Source organism: Pseudopodoces humilis, chromosome 8 (assembly GCF_049639895.1).
Source record: "Pseudopodoces humilis isolate 2021_Gansu_Grassland_sample_001 chromosome 8, ASM4963989v1, whole genome shotgun sequence".
Classification (NCBI taxonomy): Eukaryota; Metazoa; Chordata; class Aves; order Passeriformes; family Paridae; genus Pseudopodoces; species Pseudopodoces humilis.
In genome coordinates this window covers 30,528,358-30,550,798 of record NC_142207.1, presented here as the reverse complement: position 1 = coordinate 30,550,798, position 22,441 = coordinate 30,528,358, and the positions used below count along the sequence as shown (strand labels likewise).

General features: G+C 39.5%; 1 protein-coding gene across 2 annotated transcripts; it reads right to left on the bottom strand.

The window, feature by feature from the left end:
• Positions 1–4,857: 4,857 nt before the first annotated feature.
• Positions 4,858–21,290, bottom strand: SLC40A1 (solute carrier family 40 member 1). Of its 2 annotated transcripts, none has more exons than XM_005530333.3 (8): positions 21,055–21,290; positions 20,761–20,828; positions 16,402–16,561; positions 15,452–15,567; positions 15,015–15,141; positions 11,765–12,007; positions 9,261–9,920; positions 4,858–8,171 (listed from the first exon to the last, which is right to left on the bottom strand). In XM_005530333.3, the coding sequence occupies exons 1-8, from the start codon at positions 21,092–21,094 to the stop codon at positions 7,852–7,854; spliced, it is 1,734 nt and encodes a 577-aa protein (XP_005530390.1). In that variant the 5' UTR covers positions 21,095–21,290; the 3' UTR covers positions 4,858–7,851. The 2 variants fall into 2 exon arrangements, with proteins under 2 accessions (XP_005530390.1, XP_014114541.1); XM_014259066.2 differs by lacking the exon at positions 21,055–21,290 and adding an exon at positions 18,985–19,174.
• Between the last annotated feature and the right edge of the window lie 1,151 nt (positions 21,291–22,441).

The window sequence follows — 22,441 nt, the reverse complement described above, 5'->3', positions numbered from 1 at the left end:
AGCTTCTTTTCCCTCTTTTGTCTGTGATAAGCCTTATGATACAGATTCAGAAGAAGAAATGAAAGGTGATGAGATGTATTTTGTTCTTTTGTAGCTACTGCGACTTGTGCGTGGAGGCTGTTGGGATCTGCCAGCACTAGGCACTAATCAGGGTAAGAAAGAAGAAAACAAAGCCAAAGCATGACTGTACTTCTCTGACAACTGGAAATGCCTAACAAGGCTATCCTCGGATAGTAAAGGCATTAAAGGTATAGTTAAAGCTCCTTGATGTGTTCAAGACAAAAATAGCTTTATAATAAGATATAAGAGAAACATTGTCTTAAAGTAAATAAACGCTTCCCAACACATACAAAGTTTCTTGGTATTCAGGAGGGAGAAGAAACTTTTCAAAAGACATTCAGGAGACATTCTTGTACAAAACCTTTTTCCCTGGAGAAGCCTTTTTATTTTCCTTTGATAGGCAAACTGCTATTTTGTGCATTTCTCTCCAAGAGCTGTCTGTATTTCGAGTGCCCCACTGTGTGCAGTGGTTGTAGCAGAGTTTCATACCATCCATTCAGTCCACTGATACCCCTGATGAGACTAAGCTACTGAAATTTGCAGGGGGTTTGCACAAAGCTGCTGTGTCTGTGCTTAGACAGCCACCAAGGGAGCACCACAGCCTGGATGGGCTGCTTGGTGTCTCTTTGGTCCCCAGCCATGTCACAGTTTGCTCCCATCAGGCATGGCTAGACAATGCCAAGGCCAGTACAGGATGACAGGGAATACTATATTGCAGTCAAGCAAATAAAGCCAAAACTGTCCCAAAGAATGGATTCTTTATCTTATTTGGTTATCTTTAGAAGACAAATGGACTGCAGCACACTTCATACTGTAAACAGTAACATTGACTGGCCTTACTCCAGTAGCAGCTGAACAAATATTTCTAATGTGGACATCTCCTACTCCCTTTTTTCCAGTTGGACAGACCACATATTTGTACAACTCCCTGTCAGTTCTTTTATGTGATGTGGTCAGCCAGGGGAAGGAAGCTCCCAGAAATTAAGGAATTCACACATGGCATGTACTTTTTCAGCATCCTGAGAACCAAACTGTGCCTTTCAAGAAGCAGGCCAAGGAAATACACAGTCCCAATTCTCCAAGTTAAGAGTTGCAGCTCTTACCTAAATCAGCAGGGTATCAACAGCTAAAGGAGCTCAAGGAAGGAGGCTGGATACATAAAATGGAGATACATAAATGGAGACATAAAATGCAGGAAGGCTCTGCACAGGAATATTATGTGAGCATTCTGAAAAACAGTGAAGATCTGCTATATTAGTGCTTGTGGTAATTGTGAAGTTTTGAGAGTACTAAAAAGAATACCCTTAAATTCTTAAAAAAACTTACTGAACACTACTAATCCTGTAGAACTACTTTTAAAAGCAAATCCAGAGATTGCTTATAAACTCAAGGCAAACAATAAGACTAGTCCACTGCCTCAACAGCAGTTCCAGAGGAAATATTGAACTGGAAGAACTGCAGAAACACATTACATGCAATTGGAGAAAAACAGAGCTGGAAAAAATGGTACCAGCTCTTGAAGATTCAGGATTGGAAACTCCACAACTTCCAGAGTTTCAAGCATGCTGTGAACTAATTTGGCTAATTCTTGTCTTCTCGAGCAAGATTACACATTATTTCCATCCCCTTTTATACAGGCAGGTATAGTTAGCATGTCACCTCTAAATGTCCTGAATTTTTTCACTCACTTAACAGAATTTCAGAATGGGTAAGGGTAGAAGGGACCCCTGGAAGTAATCTAACTAGCCCAACATCCCTGCTCAAGTAGGGTTCCCTAGAGCGCTTTACTCAGCACTTCCTAGAGCTCTGGCTGCAGCTGTTACACTGTTCTGACTTCTCTCTGGTTATCACTGCTGTTCAAGACAGACACAAAGAAAAACTTGGATGAAAGTCCCCATTTTTTTCAATTTCAAACAGAACAGCATCCTGTATGATACAGTTAATGAAGCATACATGCTATAGATCCCATTTATATTTATTTTTTCACATTTACTTATGTTTTTGGGGTTTTTTTTGTTATGCTATAACCTCACAATTACTTTCTACAACAGTGGATAAGCATTCCCTACCCAATATTTGAGGAGTCACTTGGTTGTGCCTTGCACTGAATTTAATGTTATTTTTTTTCTGGACTACTTCATCAGTGCTGTTGGCAGTGGACATGTTGACATTTCAGACATGACATATTTTCACCCACTTCTTTCCAAGGATACAGAACTTACTCAATCACATTGCTCTCTGCCACCTCCTTCACTTCCTGACAAACAGCTTTTGAACCACTCGGTTAATTCCATCTAAATATGGTGAAAGAGAAAGGTCACAAAAAAGTTTCGCATGAAAGTTTGACTTCAGCAGGTGGGCAGAGGAGCAGCCTGCAGCTGTTTCTGCTGGCTTTGGCAGGGCACAGGCTGCCGGGCGCTGTTTGTGCCGGCAGCCGGTTCGCCCCTCCCGCGGAGCGCTCCCGGGCACCGCAGCTCGGGCTCTGCTTTGCTGTGCCCATGCACCAGGGGAGGGGCAGCGCTGCGGGAGCACCTCGAGAAAGAGACGGGATTACCCGGGACACAACTCGAGCTACGGCTACTGCAGCTGCTATGGGCCGGGCACACGCACACAGAGAAAGGCACGCTTCCTTCGCTGCTGTGCTGCTCAGGGCAGAGCTCGCCTTCAGACTGGAGTAGGGTGGCTCTGGGGTGAGGATATCCTGTTACAGTGTCTCCCTCCCGACTGACATGAACAATAACTCACAATAACACTGGGGTGTTTTCTGAGCCACTCTTTTGCTGCTGTGGGTGAGGTTTCTTGATCTTAATGAATTACGCTTAGGTATCTAGTGTACCTTCTCTTTCCCTTATCTGCCAAAGGAAGGGACTCATTTTCTGAACATAACTCCCCTTGCATTTTACAAAAGGATTAAGAGCTCAACTCTGCATGTGTGAAAACAGATTGCTCCATCACCCTATACCAAGAGTAAAAAGCACACAGTTGCATGCTTCCTTTGTGACCACAAGGGAAATAAAATTTAACTAGAAAGAAATATTGACCCACACAAGGACAAGCTGAAGTATTTGAAAAAGCATTATTGAGCAGCATGCACTTTGTCCATACTCCCTGCAAGCCTTTAAGCAAATCTCCTTGTTCAGTTTTTTCTGCCCTTCAGAGGGGCAGAATAGTGTCTGTTTTAAAGCAGAAGCCAAAGGCATAGTCTTATTCCAGAAATAAAATAATTTTTCTTACACTATGCAGTTAAAGCACTGACAGGCAGGAAAGAGAATGTGTAACTGCAGAGGGCAAGACAAAAAAGGACTATAACACTTGCTACTAAGTTCTCTAGTACTAAGTGCTTGAGAAAGACATGAATGTGGTGTACAGCACAATACATCCCTGGAGAATCTAAAAGTAAGCCAGCCTTGAAGCAGATAGAAAGGCATTACCACCTCCAGAGTTCCAGATTCAGAAAAGCTACACCCACTAATTGCATTCTTCCCTAGCAGAAACAATCTTTACTCTGATTCCTAGGCCATCCACCACTACTTTACAGAAGCAAATATGGAAGTGACTGTAGTATTTTAAAATTACTAGATATGAACTTACTCCTTTGGAATTTGTGAATTAGATTTCTCTCTGAAGAAACAAAACAGTTTAAAGTGAAGGGTCTGAGTTCACCAGTTTTCCTTTAAGAAGATTCAACTTTCATACCCCATTACCAGTGCTCGCATTATGAAAATGCTTTTGAAAACAAAAGTGGTTAAATATTTCAGAGGAGAAGTATACAATAAAAAATATACAATATGCCTTGCCCTCCACAGGCAGGGCTGATAACTACCTGGTAAGCCAAGTAGTGCAACAAGCAAACAAACAGTGGTAGATATCTCCAATCATTTTACCTTTGGTTGCTGAGCAGTGAATTCCTCAGGGGCTTAAAAAACTCAGAACTTTGCAAAATGTTTACAGCTGAGTACAAAAACCCCAAAAACATTGAAACAGTCAAATAGTAAATTGTGAAGGGACTTCTTCAGTTTAAAGAAGTATTCTTTACCTATTAAGTACACAATACCATTCACAAATATTTTTCTCTGTACTTTTATATTTACAGGGGTGGAAATGTGTATCTACATTTTTCAAGTCAGTATTCTAACACTTGTCACAATTAGTAAGTGGCAGTGAAGAAAACAAACATTAACAACTGGGGACAAACCATAAAGGTCTGTTTCTAGGGAAATCTTAGTTGAAAGAGGAATCAGCTCAGACAGCTCCCAGTGAATCAATGCAACATCCTTCTAAAGATCAGTCCTTTGTGCAAACATATCCTAAATCCTAAATATCCTAAAGCCAGAAGCAGTCCTATATGAAACATTCTGGATTTAGTCTTGAAAAGTAGTTGACTACTAAAATTTGACCACTCCTATCCCTAGAGTTCTCACCTACAGGTTGCTGCTACAGGAGGCCATCATCTCAAATTCAGTATGGTAAAGATACATGGAAGGTAAAATAATTTACTTTCTGTGGCTCAGCAGCCAAGACACAAAACTGTTCTATAGCCAATGCAAGTCCCAGGCTGAGGTTGCAAGACTTTCATCTATTTTGTCTAAACTTACCACTGTACATGGTAAATAAAAAGCAATTCACCAAAGAGTCACAAGGTCATTGAAAGATCTTGACTACATTTGTCATTTGCTTCCTCCTCAATGCTATTTGTTTGTGCTTCATGGTAGTTCCAACCCTTCATACAAAAAAGCCTTCTGCACAAGACCCATGCTAAGATACCAGATACCCACAAACTGAAAGATACAGGACAAATAAGTTTTTATGCAAATTTATTAATTAGCTTTAACAATAGTAATACATAAATCAATACTATGTCCAGCATAAGGTTGTATAATAAAATATTCTGGTAAGATTCATTTCTAGTGCGTACATTTTTAAGGGCAGTTTTCATCCAATTTTTTTTTAAAAAAATAAATAAATACAAGGCCAAAAATGCTCACTTAATGAAAGTCCTGCTAAGTAAGACTGCTTCAGGCTCCACACTGCTTCAAAGCACTACTGAATACAGGTGTCTGCACACATCTTGGACTCGCACACAAATGGGCTGTGCTCAAGCAGCATACATTTTATGACATCCAACGCAGACTGATACACACACATTTTCCATTTTAAACCTCCTTATTCCTCTTCAAACTAGCATTCACATTTCTATTTTAGGATTGTCTTGCCTTCCAGCTGCGATGTGCACATAAGAATCCTAACCACATCATGTTTACCAAATACGAAGCTCCAGTCCTCTTCTAATAGTACTGTAATATCTAGTGGAACTATTTATGAAACAAATTGCTACTCAAATTAAACAAGACTAAATTGTTCTTGGAGAAAGGAGAAAAAACAAAAAAAAAAGCCTTAGGGAACAGGCAGGAACATGGCATGCTCCCAGCTCTATTTGTCACATTTTTGGAGCTCTCTAGACTTCAGGAATACATCCTCTCTGGGATGTCTGGTGCTTAGTGCTACAGCATTAAATTTTAGGCATCCTGGGTTCTGTGCACTGTAGACAGCGCAAAAAAAGCTGCATTTTCAGCTTTGTTTCCCTGATGGCCAGTGAGTCCAAGATATACAGTGGCATTCAGATGTTTTTCAAAGTGCAGTATAGAGGCGTTCACTGACATTTGGACTAGCTTTATTTATATTTAACAATATTAAAATCTGGTCCCAACTTAAATTAGATACACATGAGAAAATATATTTGGCAAATCAGAGCTATTTTATTTACTAATGTACTTATATCACATAAGGCTATCCTTTGGGCATATTTACCCTACAAATCTAGATAAGCTTGTTTTATTTGTCTTCTGACAAATTCTGCTGATGGCAAAATTCCCTTTTCCTTAAGTTACACTCAGGATTGAGTCACAAATTTTAAACCTACACTAAATTACATATTTTACTTTATTATATCGAAACAAAACCCAAATGCTTGGTCAAAGTATAAACACTTATAAACCTAGTGAAAACATCCCTGAGAAGCTTTCAGCAACAGAGTAATTATTAGGTTTGGTCCATTAGAGAAAAATTGTTACATCCAGTTATTGAAAACTATGGGCTACAGTGTCCATTGATTGTACATCGGATTCCCATTCATTCCATTTCACATCTCTTACAAAACATTGCATCTGGGACAAAAGCCACTAGAGGTTCTTTACATTCTTTGATAGATAATGTAATTGTTACAAAATTTGTGATGACTGGCCAAGATTCAGCCCTGGTTGTAACGCCTTTAATTTAATGGAGTTCACACACTTACATTCCAGGGTTGAGTCTGGCAGCACATATGACTGTGAAGGACAGTACCTAAAATTTAAAAAAACCCTTAAAAGTTACAGAGGATACTTTTCACAAGTTGCTGACATTATGTTTTCACATACTACTTATTTTGCAAACAAACATTTTACCAGTATTTAAATTTAGAAGTCAGACTGCCAAGCCATAGGAAAACTCAGAACACCACCAGGTTCAACTCTACTGAGAAAGCAAAGTGCGTAGTTTTCACAAAAGTGCACATAGGGTTAATGAGTATGGAAAGTACTGTGTTAGTACACATGCAGGGTGAAAAAAACCCAAACCAAACAAAAAAAAAAAAAAGGCAAGAACTTATTGAACAGAGGGGACATCTTTTCATTGCACTGAAGTTGCTTTAGAGGGCCTCTCAGTCCATCATCTTGTTGGTTTAGCAGTATTTTAGAACTAAGTTAAAATTCACATACACACCAGATAAATGCAAGTAATCTACCTTTTGCATGAAATATTAACTATTCTCAAATGCAGATGTTTTCAGAAACCCTATTAAAGCCTGATATATTGGGAAATTAACTAAAGCTGCTTGTACTCTAAGGCAAAAATTAAGTTAGCACTAGAATTTCTTTCTGTACCAGTATTCCTGACCTTAGCACTTTCTGCTACATCAAACCCGAGCAAACCTGCCATTTGCAATTTAAAAGCCATGCTTTGTAATATTACATCAATAGCTTCTGCTAAATGAGGCTGTTTTACTCTATGAAGTGCAACAAAAGTGTAATACAATATCTTGTACCTAACAGCTGTCTAATTTTTAAGGAAACATGCAAAAAAACCTGCAAAGGTGTTTCCATAAAGTTAAACCAAAACATAAAATACTATAAAGGTTTTGAAAAAAAACCAGAAAAAAAGAGTTTACTAGAAGAATCCAAGAAGGAGCATAGAATATTGTGAGTTAGAAGGGACCCACAAGGACCGTCAAAGCCCAATGTTTAGAGAAGATGTTTATACCAGTTTAAGAATATAGGTGAGCAGAACTGTTCATTGTAAAGGAATATTGGAGAAAAACTCCAAACAACCAAATACTATATAAAAAGTTATTCTGAAGTAATTAAAAGGAAGGATAAGACCTCATTTTACTCAATGAACACAAGAATTATTCAGAATTCATGGTAAATTGAGTAGGTAAAACCACTTAACCACAGTATCACTGTGGGGTCAGCAGTGGAACTTGAACAGTATTTTTGTGATCAAATACCAGACTTGAGACTTGTGGGAAACCTTTGATACTGCAGCTGTCAAGATCAAACCAGGCTGTCCTCTGCCAAACATGAAACATTTACAGGGTCACTGTAAAATGCGTTTTTCTCTCTTGGGACAGCTTCCCCAAACAGCTAAGTTATGTATTCAACTCTAGAGAAACACCTCAAACAGGATCATAAAAGGAAGTATATGTGCTTAACCATGGTATTTGTGAAGCAAAGTTAGTAAGAGAAGTGGATCCTTTCAGACAGTAGATGTATTACCAGGTGGTGAACTGTCAGAGTCTGCTTTGGGGTCAGGAGTGTGACAAACAAAAAGTTGTTTTCCCAAGCTTTTTTGGGCAAATCTGAAGTACATTATGTGGCCCATTGCAACAAAAGACACAGAAATAAGCACCAATAAGCCAAAAGCTTCAGGGTTTGGGGCCAAGATGACCATGATGAAGTGCAGCAAGTCAAGAAGATAATTCATGGAGTTTTGGACACCGTTTATGATGCCTCTTTCAGATTCTATGACGTTTTCTTGGAGTAACTGTGTGACAGTCAAATCAAAGGACCAAAGGCCTATGGAGAGAAAAAACCAGTTAGCCATTCTGCTGGGCTTCTCATGGCAGACTCATCACTGGCACAATCCAATTCATCCTTCCAAGCACTCTCTTCTGCCAAAAATGCACAGGATAAGATATCCTCTTGTTGACTAGACTCACAGTCAAGAGTAATTTACTTTCCTTTTACAAAAATTTCCTGAAATAATACATAAACTTGACACATTAAGTTGCCTGTCACATCCTGTTTCATCATGACTATCGAGCCAATGTTTTACTCATCCTTTCCTTGTTTAAATAGCTGGCTTACAGTTATTTACAGTGTATCCTGCCAGGTGCAATCACTGAAGTTCTGCATAAAAAAAATCAAACATCTTTTAAAGTATGCAGAATACACAATTTCAAATGGTGGACATTAGCTTCCATACTGGTTTAGTCTGTTCATGATTAAGCTTTAGAAGCTTATCTTGCAAACAAACTTAATAGATATTAATCAAGGATTTATTCCTCCAGAATCCAGCAAAAACAGCAGAAACTGAAGATAATGATTCGACAGATGATCTTTACTGTTCATTACATTTATATATTTGACTGCCTATTCTGTTGACAGATACTAATACTATGCTAATCAGCAATGCCTCAAAAGATTAAGCTGTCATCCAAATCAAATAAATAGTCTTGGCATTTAGAAGGGAAATTGTAGTAAATGGATTAATTTAGTAAACTGAAATCTGAAGGTTTTCATAGCAGATGCATTTAGTGCTGTTTCCTAGTAACAAGTGGTTTCATTTGGTTGTGAACAAAAATAATTTAGAGATAAGCTTTCCAAAACATACATTACAATTGCTTCCAAATGTGGTAACTTTTCTCCTATTAGTGACGTACACTATACATGGAATTAGTACTGCAGTCCTTGCCCTAGTGATATACTATAGCAGGATCATTTCATTTTTATGTGAAGTATAATCAACTAGCCCCAGAAACAAGACCTAACACATCAATTATTGCCTCTAATTCTAAAATTAATTGTATTTAGTTGACAGGCATTGTAATTTTTAGAATTAAAAGCAGATAATAAACCAAATTGTAATAGAGACATAATACTTACCAACTCTAGCAGCAATGACTCCTGCAAACAGGAGACTAACAGAGATTAAAGGCACAGGCTCAGGACTCATCTCTGGGTCACTGTTAGCAGGAGCAATAGACCCGTTTAACAAATTGGGCATTCCAGTTGCAAAAATAATTTCAGGTTCTGGAGATGCTATAGTAGGCAATGGTTCATTTTCAAACAGCCTGGCACTGATGTCAGCAAATGGGGAAACACTCAAATCCATTGGACTTCCAGGCATAAATACAGAGATGGCACATAAGATCAGACAAGCAAACTGAGCAGCTCCAGAAATAAGGCCTGTGCGAATGAGGCCACATTTGCGCCGAAGCCAGGTGAAAGCTACTGTTCCCATGATTCCAGTGACTGCAGAGGCACCCATGAGGAGGCTTAGCACGGAGCCACTCAGCCCCTGAGTGTATGCATAGCCTGTAGTGATACAGTCGAATCCCAGAACAGTCATATAGAGAAATGCAAGGCCCATGCCTGCAAGGAACACCGGCTGGTTGTAGTACGCAACCCATCCGTCCCGGAACGTTATGAAAGGTTCGGCAATCCGGGCAGCGCAGCCGACTTCCTTCTCCTGCTGGGGCTCAAAGCCAGTTACATCTTTCTCAACAATTAACTGCACTCCTTCAGCAGGTTTCACGTCACTCTCTGTAAACAGAAATGGAGCTGTCAGATACACTCCTGCCTGCAAAGCACACAGTGCAAAGCAATAGATGATTGTTTGCAGTAAATCACTACTGCAGAAGTGCATCAGTCGAACTCCACTACCAAGCTTTCTCTTAATTACCTAAATTAAATTCATTAAAAGTGTTCTTAAATCCTGCCTGGGGAGTAAGATCGAGTGAAGTTCATTCCTATCAATTTAATTCATTAAACAGTGATAGGACAAAGCACTGCCTGCCTCTAGACTTGTGACTGAATGCTCCAGATCCACAGAGAAATTATTTCCCTGATGAATGCCAATGTCAGTTGGCATTTTAACACAGCTTTGTATGCTTTAAAGCACTGACTGAAAAAAGAAGGGAATACTTAAACATCTGTCAGCATCTCATGCAAGGGCTGATGAACCAAGGCTCAAGCCTGTCCAGAGCCAAAAGCTCTCAAAGCTTGACTTAAAAAAACCAAACAAACCAAAAACCTATGCATTTCTACAATTCCATTCTCACTGTAGTAAAGGACAAAGGCACTTCCAACTGATCACAAATAAAAATCCAAAAACTCACAGGAGTATTTACACTAGTAAGGAGGATAGAAATTCTACAAATGTCTGGATGCCTGAGCAGTGTTTTTACACTATCAAGTTCAAAACTAACTCCACATACAGCGAGACACATGAAGTACTTCAGCAACTTTTAAAAACACAAGTCTTCTAATGAAATCAGAATACTGCAACGGCAAAGATTAAGAAGTGTTTCCTACATATTGACATTTGCTAAATGCTTCATTCTCCAGAAGTATTTAAGAACAAGTTCCAAAGCTATGGAGCCTTCTACGCTCTCTTGTCCTCTAATACTCGACTGCCACCAGCCTGGTGCAACAGCCTACTGGACCAGCTATTACCACCATGGATCTGATGGCTGGGAAGATAGATCTCATCAGTACTTTTAACAGCAGCTTTCTAGCTCACTATATTGAGACAAGATTGTTAGTTAGCATTTAAACAAAACCCAGGAATTCTTCATATTTTGAACAAAACCCAAACAACAAGTCACAACCTGTTGTAGCTGCGAGGCCGTAACATGAGCTTGCAGTAGTATTCATATACTGCTACCTTAAAAATGGGGAAACACTTTAGTATTTCAGTGTCTGTCATTTGTACTACTTCATAATAAAAGGTTTGCTTCTGAATTTAAATTTCTGATATTGAGCCTATCTAAATTAACATTAATATCAATTTTAGTGTTACTTATGGGTAATACCCATAGTCATCTACACTGCAAATACCACTTGTACTGTTTGGCCAAGGAAGCAGAGCTGAAGGCCAAAAGAGTTTATTTTTTTTTCTCCACCATTTCCTGGAGCACATAAAATCATACAGTAATGCCAGAATAGAAATATGACCATCTTTACAACCTCCTGAAAGCCTGTTAGTACTATGTGTAAGCAAGATGAGTTAGCAAGGAGCAGTCTTACAGAGGCTGTAGACACTACAGAACCAAGGGCCTAGTCCAGCTTATCAGCTATATTATAGATGGACAGGAGTATTCCTTATGATCAGCCTGAAGTTACAGGGCAGACTTACTCTAAGGGGTTAATGAAGAGAATTCATTCTTTGGCTGCATTTTATGAAATTCCTTAAAAAGCTGCACAAAGTACTGTTGCTTGGATTAGAGTCTCTGGTATCTAGACTCCAAACCTGAAATCTACAAGCTAGGAGTAGAAAGCTATCTAACCTCAAAGCAGGGCCTGTGGAAGACAAAAGTCAACACTTGGCTTGACTGATGAAATGAGTACACAGTGAGTTAGAACAGTTACTTTTGTGGTTTTAATACCTTTCTTTACATTCAGCTGTTTCAGTTCCGATGCTTCAACTTTTGCAGATTTGCGAGCCAGAGTGGGGGTTTTCTGATAAACCTTCCAAAGCAGCAGATACTCCACACACATTGACATCAGGTTCCAGCCAGAAATGAATCCACAGCCAATCATCGGGGAGCCAAATGTCATTATCTGACCAACAGCCATTGGGGCCAAGATATTGGTCAGCTGATCAATTCTTCTTATTGTGGCATTCATATCTGTCAGAAATGATTTGATGATATGAAATGACTGGTGACCACTTACAGTGAAATATTCACTAACATAATTGTGAATTGCACAAGAATAAAGGCTACAAGTCTTGCTCCAACTGTAACTGGTTACAGGAATAACCAGAGGCACCTTCAGACTGTTTCAATGTTTAAGTTCACTGCAATCAACCAAGGTGTTTGTAAGCAAAATTCCTACTCCTCCCAGTTTTGCCTGCATGAGGTCTTCCAGGTTTAGTATGCTGAGTTTACAGTGGCAGCATGGTCCTGTTCATCATGAGATCAGGTAAAACTGCTCATCACGAGATCAGATCACTTTTACACAGCACTGATACTGTGGACTCTGAGCTCTATATCCCTGTAACACTCAAACCTAGCATGCACAGCTCCAGGAATCTCATAAGGTGGAATTGTTTCTTGGGACGACAGTAATCTATCTCCCAACACTGGAACACGTATTTCTTAGCCTCCTCCATTTACTTCCAATAACTGGTGGCCACAGAACCACCATGATAGCAGCAGAACTTTGAAATGTCTTTTACATTTCCTTGTTAAGTCACATTGGTTGATAGCAGCTGTAGGCATCCTTAGATCTTACTGAGCAAAGTCCTCACTCCTTTCTGGTTCTTTGATGTTTCAAAACAAGCAACCCATTCTCAGCACAAATGCATCTTTTGTTTGCTGCTAGGGAATGCCTCACCCTCCTCAATCTTATCTACTTTACTGTCATTAAACTGCCTGGGCTCCTGTGAGTTTTCAATTAATAGTCCCATTCTTCCACTCCTAAAAGTTGCTAGACAGTGATTTCCCACATGCAGCCCCTTTTAGAGTCCTACTGTAAAATTACAACTTTTAAAGTTTGAATGAAATTCTACATCAGTACGAAGCTGCCTTATTGAATCTGTAGAGAATTACTCCCTGCCATTCAAAGAAACATTCAGATTACTCTATTTCAAAGTCAATTCAATCTTAATATGAATAACCCTCAGTCAAATAGTTAAGTTAGATACTTGCATAATATTTGGCTTTTAAAATTCCAACCAACTAACCTTTGTTTTTTGAGTTATGTGAGGAAGACAAATTATTCCACTCCGAAAAGGTACAAAGAGTGAATAGGAAAACTAATCAAGGGCAACAAAAGAGAAGGTAATTTTTTATTTCCCTATTCCACTAGCTTGCATAACTAAGATGTCTCTTTGAGCAAAGGTAACAATGCAGAGATGGACAACAGTATTTGCTGCAAAGTCAGCAACAGCACTTAATTTTAAGTTAAGGAATTTCAACAGTCTCCAGGTTACATCATTGTTAAACAGAAAACAAACCTGTTCAGCCTGGAGGGGATGTTTCAGATAAATCTGTTGAGCTAAGATGCTTAATCCAGTGGTTGTTTTCATTCTCAATCAAGTCATAAGAGAACTTACAGTAATCTCTTGCCTGATTTCTCAGTACAAAATGTAAGTGGTCATACAATTGTGCCTGAGCTCATGAAGCAGTAAAGAGGCAGGACTAACTCTGACAGAAGTTCTCTGCAGGTGTGGTCTGTACTTTATCTCATACGTGCTATGTGGGACAGGGATGGGAGAGAGGATTTGCTGAATAAGATCTAACACAAGAAGAGTTTTAATAGTTGTCATTAACCTAAGACTTTTACAGATAGCTGCTCTTTTTCTACCTGTGATTCATATGTGTGAAGGAAGTTTACCTGTATTGCTGCTCTACAAAAGGCATGACCTAGTAAAGGTATTGCAAGGTCAAAATAAAAGACTAGGGAGGATAATTTGTAGACTGGGAAATAAAAAGTATGACACTTAATGCATCTAAGAATTAGCCTTTCCTGAATGAAATGGGTAGATAATATTCCTTCATTGGAGATAAACATCAAGTGAAAATCTGGAATACAGGATTGAAATTCCCAAAAGGACTCTGAACTTTGTGGGCAATTTAGGCAGCTTTATACAAAATTAGAGTCCAGAAGGTGAAATGCTGTCTAACCCTGAAGGTATCTAAACTGTGTCAAACTTTAGTTCCAGAGTTAGTGAGCTAGTGAGGTCTGGGTAATGTTAAACTGCTCTATGCCTTGTTTGCAGTTCAGTATCTGTTCCTCTGTCTGAAAAGGCTTAAGTCCTCTTATGGGTTTGATTCAGAGCCCATACAGTCTGACCAAATCCATCACAAAAAATGCTGCTTCCCACACCATGTTACAATCAGAGGAGCAGCACAGCCAAGATTGTTATACAGCCTTTGGTGTAATTTGCCTTGTGCATCCTTGGTGACAGTCCCAATCTCTCCCATGCTAGAAGCGTCATGACTACCAAGCTACAATAGGATATGAATGGGAATGAACTCTCTCTTCTAGTAGCATCAGTGTCACTCACTGCAAGTGTAGGGCACAGGGGGAGAAGCAAACAAAAATATTTTCTGGGCAAAAGATGATTTAGTCTGTAGTTTATGCTCAAAAGCACCAGATGTCAAAGGAAAGCAGAGCTTCCGATTCCAACTGAAGGAAAGAATGAAGAGAAATGCAGGGTTTCAAATGTGCCTGCATGCACAGTATTACCTACTGGCAATTTCCTAATATACCTACTTAACTGTTCTGGACTTCATTCTCATGCATCTTTCTTTGATCCCTATGAGATGAGCCCAGTTACGCAAGAGTTCTCGGTTTCATTCCAGGGACCTAAAAATAAAGTATTGCAACACTTGGCTTGTTCAGCAAGACTCGTTTTCCTACCAGAGCTGCAGCACGACTAAGAAGAGGGCAAAACAAGTTTGGGGATGCCTAGCTGAATTGTCATCACAACAGTAATATGTGATCTCAGTGGCCGTAGTCCAGAGCAGGGAGGAGCAAAATAAAGGCTGCCCTTTTACCTGATGTTTTCTCATAATATCTGGAACTCAAAGATGCACTCATCTCTGTAAAACTCTAGTCTTACAACAAAAATAAAATCAAATTTGGAAAGTAAGACATGCAAGGTATTATAAAGGCAATATATTTCACCTGCCAGTTTGCTTCTGTCTTCCCCTGCAACCACAACAATCCAGTCCCTCTGAATTGTGATCGCTGTGGCAGTGCTGGCCAAATTGGCAATATTTGCTATTGTGATAACCAGGATATAGCACAGTGTCTAGAGAGATAAGGGGAAAGAGTGAGAAATGTGAGAAAACTAATGGAGATCTCCACTTTCTACACAAGCAGAAAATACTTTTATATTTGATTCCATACATTTGAGCAATATTCTTCACACAAAACGAGATCAAGTCTACAACTCCTGGCAGAAAACAATCATCATCTCTGTTTATCTAATAAGCGCAGTTTCATTTGCAAGTTTTGGCTCCCAGAAATGTCTATACAGATCAGAGAAAAAGAAAAATTCATCCATTTCCCATGCTTCCCAAAGTTTCTTCATAAATTAATTTCTAAGTTGAAGCACTCACAAGAAGCCATCCGTGGTATAATGTCAAGAGCTGTGTCTTAAACAAGAAGATAATCATCAGGATAACACCACACAGGATGACAGATGAATTCTGCACAACCAAGGATGTCTGGGCCACTGTTTTAAACCAAACAGAGAGCAACAGTTATGAACATAAGAATGAGCTAACTATATAGCCTTAAGGTGGACATAATTAAGGAGCACACACAGATTTATTAAATAATCTTATTTTCCTAGTCTCCCCGGCAAAGGTATACTTCATTCTATTCAGTACATTCTAAATCTCCCACTGCCTTATAGAAACAAACTGACATCTAATGTAACTTTGTAGCTCTTTATTTACACTCAAAGTAGGTCTTCTCTCAAAGCAAGGCTCTGTTCAAATGCTGACAGTATGTTTCAAGCACTAAAAACTTAGCTCAAGCCCCTAAAATTCATTGTCAACCTGCCATGGAAGGAATAATATTTTGAAAATTTTTGGAAAGTAAAAATTAATTTGAAGAACTTGATCCCATTTTATTTATAAAACAGACTAGAGCATATATACAATCTGCATAATACAAATACAGCGTGTTTACACTCCAAGTGAAAGATGTTTGTATCCAGACAAAAGATAACAAATAATACAAGTGTAGGTTAGTGTTTTAATGTAAAAATAATTCAGTCTGTAGCCCTTAAAGTCACATATTTTTTACCTTTTGTGTTTCCATACATCTCTATACATCACATGGGTTTAGCCTGAGTAACAGACGCACCACGACTTAAAACTGTTTTCCTCCTGTCTTTGAGAGTATCTCTGTATAACCATCACCACACTCTGAAACCACCCTGCCCTTCTTAGAAGAGATGAGCATTCTCATATTTGACTTGAGGAATTAACTCTGCCAGCTTCACCTTTTTAACATGAATTTGATCCATCCTTAAGTAAATAACCTGCTCTAGGCATCTAACCTTTGAGCCTGGAGTTCTTGTCCACCCAGTCTCCAATTAGGGCTCCCAGGAGAAGAACTGATCCAGCCACAACCAGGCCATAGACTGCAGTCAGGAGTAAGCTGTTTCCATAAAGTTCAACCAGGAATACAGACACAGCAAAATGCCACATACGATCTCCCTTTAAGAGTAAGAGAACATATACAACATTACTGGTTGCTCTTTAGAAGTACACAGGTTCACCATTGTACTAAAGCTCTGTCAAAGGTCTGTACAGAGGTTTGTTACACTTACAGAGGTGGCACAGGGTTTTTTGTGGTTGTTGGTTTCTTAGGAGGTTTTTTGATTGCTACATCCTGTCACATTGATTTTATTCCAGTATTTTTAAGATCATATGTCCTAATCAAGTGGATCATTACAGCGTGTAATGCCACAAATCCAAAAATCCCACATATTTTCTATTAGTATATTACTGGACAAAGTCTGTCACCAGCCACATCCAACAAGTCTCAAAAAGCTTGCACAAATTCTCTGGCACAGATCAAATATTAACAAAAGATTTACCGATCACTGTTTAAATAACTTCTCAAGGCAGCAGTTTGTTCTTAGGTGATCAAAGCTTAAGTGCTGCTCTATAACACAAGAATGAGTCAAGTGGAAACAAGTCATCATACAATTCAGGATAGATATAGGTAAATGTTAACTGAAGTTTCTGAAATCAGTGGATTTGAGCTGTTTTTAGTGTTCAGCTCTGGCATATTACTCAAAGGAGGTAGAATAGCAGAGTTTATTTAACCTGTTGTAAACTCACTGCAAGTTCAGCCTGTTTAGCCTATTGCTAATTTAACCTTGTGCCAAGAATAAAATACATTTATGTTCTGATACCATTTGCTACAGGTACAAAAAGGACACCCAAATTGTTAAACACATCCAATTGAAGTAAGTTTCATTCTATTCAAAACATTTTTAGGTTTGCTAATAAATACATGGATGTTTTTGTTGTCGCATCTCACTTTACTTTTAAACATATTGCAGCAATACATGATGGAAAATGCTTTATGTAATCAGTAACAAAGCAGATGAATAGAAATCATTCATACCATTCTAGGGCACACAGGTTGTTTAATAAGGGTACCTACCATTAGGTAAATGAAGCTTTTCTTCTGCTGCCTTATCTTAAATAAACAATTGTTATGTGATACAGCAAAAAGTACAAGTTTTTAAGTTCCTCAAATATTCGGAAGGGCTGGGGGAAGCGTAACATAAAAGTACTTTTAAAAATCAAAGCCAGCTAAATCTAATTTACCATGTAACACAGCAATCAAGAGATGCATAAAAAGCATATTATTTTGAGGGTCAAAATAATTGCAAAGTGTGATTAGTCTTCAGTATAGTACAGACATAAAAAGCACTTGCCTTTTAATGTTATTATTTGAGTTCACTGAAGGAGATTTCTGTAAACATTGTAACATGTAAACTTTGATACTTGTTTCCTTAAACACAGGCTGAAAAAAATTATATTCCAATCGTGGGAAGAAAAATTTCATCTGTTCAAATAAAAACACCAGGGTATTTTGTATGCTTTTTTTTAACTAAATCAAATGGCAGATGCTATTATAAGCATGATCATCCTGTATGTCTCCTCTCATATATTATAAACCATTTTTCACTCACGAGACGCCTAAAGCCTTTGTAAGTATGTTCCACTTACATTCCATGGTTCGTTAGTAGAAGCATATAGAAAATATCCCAGCAATGAATCCACAGGCATATAATCTCCCAATTCCAGTTTTCACTTAAACTTAGTATGATCTGAGGTGGTACTTTATAGAATTTCACTTAAAATACATGCAGGTGAATTAACCTGGATAACTGTTTATTGAGCTAGAAAAACGAGCCAAAAAATACTTTCATATTAAGTTTGGGTGTTTTCTTTACACAGAGATGTTTCAGTTACTGGATTCTGACAAAATGAACAAGGTATTAAAAAAAAAAATCTAAGCATGTGCAAGTCAGTGCCAGTCATTACTGTCAGAGTGAAAAACTGAATCTCACTTCAAACTCATGGAAAGGTTCCTTTGAATCCAGACACATCATGATTTTGCTGTACACTTCATCTAAGAGCCTGTGAACGCTGTTCAACTCTATCCAACACATTTACCCAGACTATTTTGATCAGGTCAACCCAGAGAGATAATTTTTGGGGAAACCACAGCTGTTAAAACCTGGAAGTATGATTTTCTTTCAAGAATTAAAAACCATAAAGAATAGGCAAAGATAAACAAGAAAAATATTTGTGAATTGCAGAGCTTTGTAGCAAGTATGTAATTTCAAGCTAAGATCTGTTGAAATTTGAACAGCAAATATTATCTTCATAAACAGGCAGATCCTTGATTACATACGCTTAGTCCCAGCTTAAAATGTCTCAAAAGGTGGCTATTTGATAACTTTTAAATAGTTACAGCTGTTCAGCATCACCATCCTTTTAAAGACAGCTCCTCCTCTTTTATACTTATAATTACTCTTATAATCACCATATACTGAATGTATACAATCCCATGTCAAAACTGAAGCCAACAAGTTGAGGAATAGCCAGGCTACCACCTACTGAGGGCCTCCTGAGGCCTGAGGCACACAGATAAGGCTGGGAAGTTGCAATCAGCTGATCTCCTGGGAAACACTGGGCCTGAAATCAACAAGGTGAACCCAGTTCCACGCTGTTCCTTCTTTATTGCTGAGGGATAGACAGCAACAGCATAAGGTCTGAGACTCCGGTTCAGCATTGTTGTTCATCCTATTAAGATACCAGAGGCCAGGCACACATTCAATACTTTACTGAGCAAGGGCCCAACAGAGTCTAGACTTCGTTCAAGTCTGAACATTTCTGGAGATGTGACATGTTTAATCATTTACAGCTTCTCTTTGCATTTAGGAATGGCATAGTAACACAGAAACCCAATTAGATCTCTCAATTACAGCAAAACCCCATTTCTCTCAGGTTTTGTATTTTGGACAGAGCTATTCGAAAACAAAGATGATCTATTACTTGGTGTTCTGAAGATTCAGGTATTTGTTTATTGTTCCTAGTAGCAAAAACCTTCACACTACAGGAACACTAAAGCTTAAGAGATACAAGAGTTGAAGTCCTACACCCAGTTCTGTCAAAATAAGCTGTTGTAGAATAACATCGGTTGTTTGAGCAGATTTGGTTGGGGGTTTTTTGAGTCAAGATTTTCAGCACAAAACCCACCAGGACATGACTATGACTATCCCATTAATATTGCTAAGCAGACATCTTATAGTCTACCATTTCTTACTGTGTGCAAGACTGTTTTCTAACTCTGCTTTGTCACCTTGACTCAGAGCAAGCCCACCACAGAGCTGTGAAGCACTGGTCAGAGAGGAGTTATCAGGGTTGGCCAAATTGCCAGTGAGACATTTTGTGGGCATGACTGACAAAAAACTTGCAGGCAACAGCCCTGACCTCTGAAGGAGCTGCTTGGCTCACTTCTTTTTAATATTAACAACTGCCAAAATATTGCACTTGTTTAAACAAACACTTGATACAACTCAAAGACTTTTTTCACTAAGAAAAACATCAGTATGACCTTTCAGGTTAGCAAAAGCAAGAAGCTCTAGAGTTAGACATGCAGTGTTTTAACTGTAGATCACCCATTTGTTCGACACATACATCAAACCAATCCAAATGCAGGACCAAAACACAAAACAAGGAAAATGGGGGAACAGTCCATTTATTTTTGAACCAAGCCATTGTATGGAGATTTAAGATTGTGTTAAAATACACACATATACTTAATTTTATTCTGTGGAACAGAACCAGACTGTCTATTTTTAGTGCATATCTTAAGGTAGCTTTTTTTTAGCATTGTTCAAGTGAGTAAAAGCTGGTATAGTGAGTTATATTAGCACAGAAGGAAAGCATTTCAGGAGGCAAACGATTTTACAGAGGGCAACTCCTGATGCTTTCAATAAGTTAGTAAGTGGCAGTACTGAGTCCATTGTAAACACTGAGCATTTCCCATTAGTAAGTATACGAATCCTTTACATATAATGCTGCAATAGGCTGCCTCTCACTCTGCTCCTCTAGAAGAGGTTTCACTGGTTCTATAGTTATTTAGAAACATTAAAAGGAACAGAGCCAGTCCTTCCAAAAATTGAGTACTGCAGTACTCTGCATTAAAATTAAACCTACTGCAACATATCTTGCGAAGATTATGAAGACTTTTAACTCCAAGGTGTTGTAACAAGACCTCTGTGGTGGTGTGCTAGTTTGTGAAGATTTTTGGAAAGCTCCAAGCTCAGGTAAATCATAGCCAGATTAATAAAATCCTACTTCTACCAGGCCAGTATTTTACTTACCCAAGTGGACAGTGCATGTCCGAGATAAAGAAGAAACTTTGCGGACGTAAAATAGGCAATCACAGACCCTAAATGAGAAACAAGAAACAGAGGCTAAAGCAGATGCGGGCACATCCACCGCATTTCGCTAGAGCGGGCACAGTTCGCTGCCGTGGACACCGCTGTGAGAGCGGAGGCGCCTCCGGGACACGCTGCGATTGGGTGCCCCCCACCCGCGGGCAACCCCGCCCGGTCACCCGCGCCCGCTCCGCTCCGCTCCCGGGGAGGCTCCGGAGGCGGCCCGTCCGCACTGACCGCCGCGCCGCCGGCCCTCCGGCTCCGCTGCCCGCGCCATGCCGGCCCGCTCCGCCGCTGCCGAGAGAAGGGGGGGGGACGCGCGGCTTCGCTCCGTTGTTGCCTTCCCCGACTTAGCTAGCACTGTAGCTGAAGTCGGAAAGCCTTGGCCTTATGCGCCGCGGGCGGCGGGGACGCTCCGCCGCGGAGGGGCCGAGCGCCGCTCGACACCCGGCTCGGTGCTCAGGGCTGCCGAAAGCGTCGGACTGGGATTCGGCGGCTCCCCGCCTTTTGTAGGCGGCGGCGGCACCGCCCCGGCCGGCCCGCCCCGGGGCGGCCCCGGCAGTGCCCGGCGGAGCGGCAGGGGCGCCCCGAGCGGCTCCGGGCAGGCAGCGCCTGATGCCGCAGCCTCGGTCCCGGGCACCGCGGGGGGGACCGCAGCAGCCATGGGCCCCTCAGTCCTGCCTTTGGCTCGGCTCTCTGCGGCTGCCTTTTTGTTTTCTGGCATTTTAAAAAACGTAACGTCCTTGAATATGCAGATTTAAGAAGCTTGGGTTGTAAGAGAAGCACCAAGGCTGTGGTTAAAACACTGCCAAAGGACAGTGCTCTCAATTCTGAGCTTCCGAGAAAGAAACAAAAACCTAAACAGGGTATCAAAATTTAAGATATTTCATTGAAATAACACTTTTATTCCAATGATGAAGATGGTGTAGAATTGACCCAGTTGCTGCTGGCTCAAGCTCTCTGCTTCAGATGAAGCATCCCTGTTCCTACCATAAATGCTGTTTTTGCACACTATGGGACCTACTTTTGGTATTGACCACCACAATAAACTGCATGTTTATAGAACTTTAAAAACGGTCAAAATGTAAATAAGCTAAGTCTTTTTCAGGATATTATGATGAAAATATTTAAGAATTATCTGTCCTTGTGTGGTTGAAAACACAATGATTGTTCTTGTCTGCCAGAGCTGAGATTATCTTTTCATTCTATAATACTGTGAAGTTCCCTCCTCTGTGTGTAAAATTGCTTTTGGTTTGGGTTGTGGGGGTTTTTGTTTGATTTTTTTTTTTTTTTTTTGACTGGTTGGGTTTTTTTCCCCCCAAGTATATAGGCCACCCCAGAAGCAAATACCTGACATAACAGACCAATAACCTGTTCTAGTGTTGTCACTCCTGTGATCTTGTTCAAAGTATTTTTGCACTAATTAGATGACTTTCTATGCATGAATCATGGATTATACTTTGCATAATGGGAACTATACCTTGGGAAAAAATAATTCAGAAATAAAATTTCATATAAACCTAGGAAGCCTAGAATTGCAATTTTAATGGGTTATCCTAGGTGAGTTAAGTATTTCTTCTTATAGTATATTCCTTTAAAAATTGCAGAAAATCTTTTCTCAGAC

Excerpts from the sequence above, each read along its gene's own strand:
- SLC40A1 (XM_005530333.3), bottom strand. The coding sequence starts at position 21,094 with ATGGCGCGGGCAGCGGAGCCGGAGGGCCGGCGGCGCGGCG. Across the intron at positions 12,008-15,014 it reads AGACAGAAGCAAACTGGCAG|ATATGAATGCCACAATAAGA; the intron begins GTGAAATATATT and ends CATTTCTGACAG. Across the intron at positions 8,172-9,260 it reads AGTCATTGCTGCTAGAGTTG|GCCTTTGGTCCTTTGATTTG; the intron begins GTAAGTATTATG and ends TTCTCTCCATAG.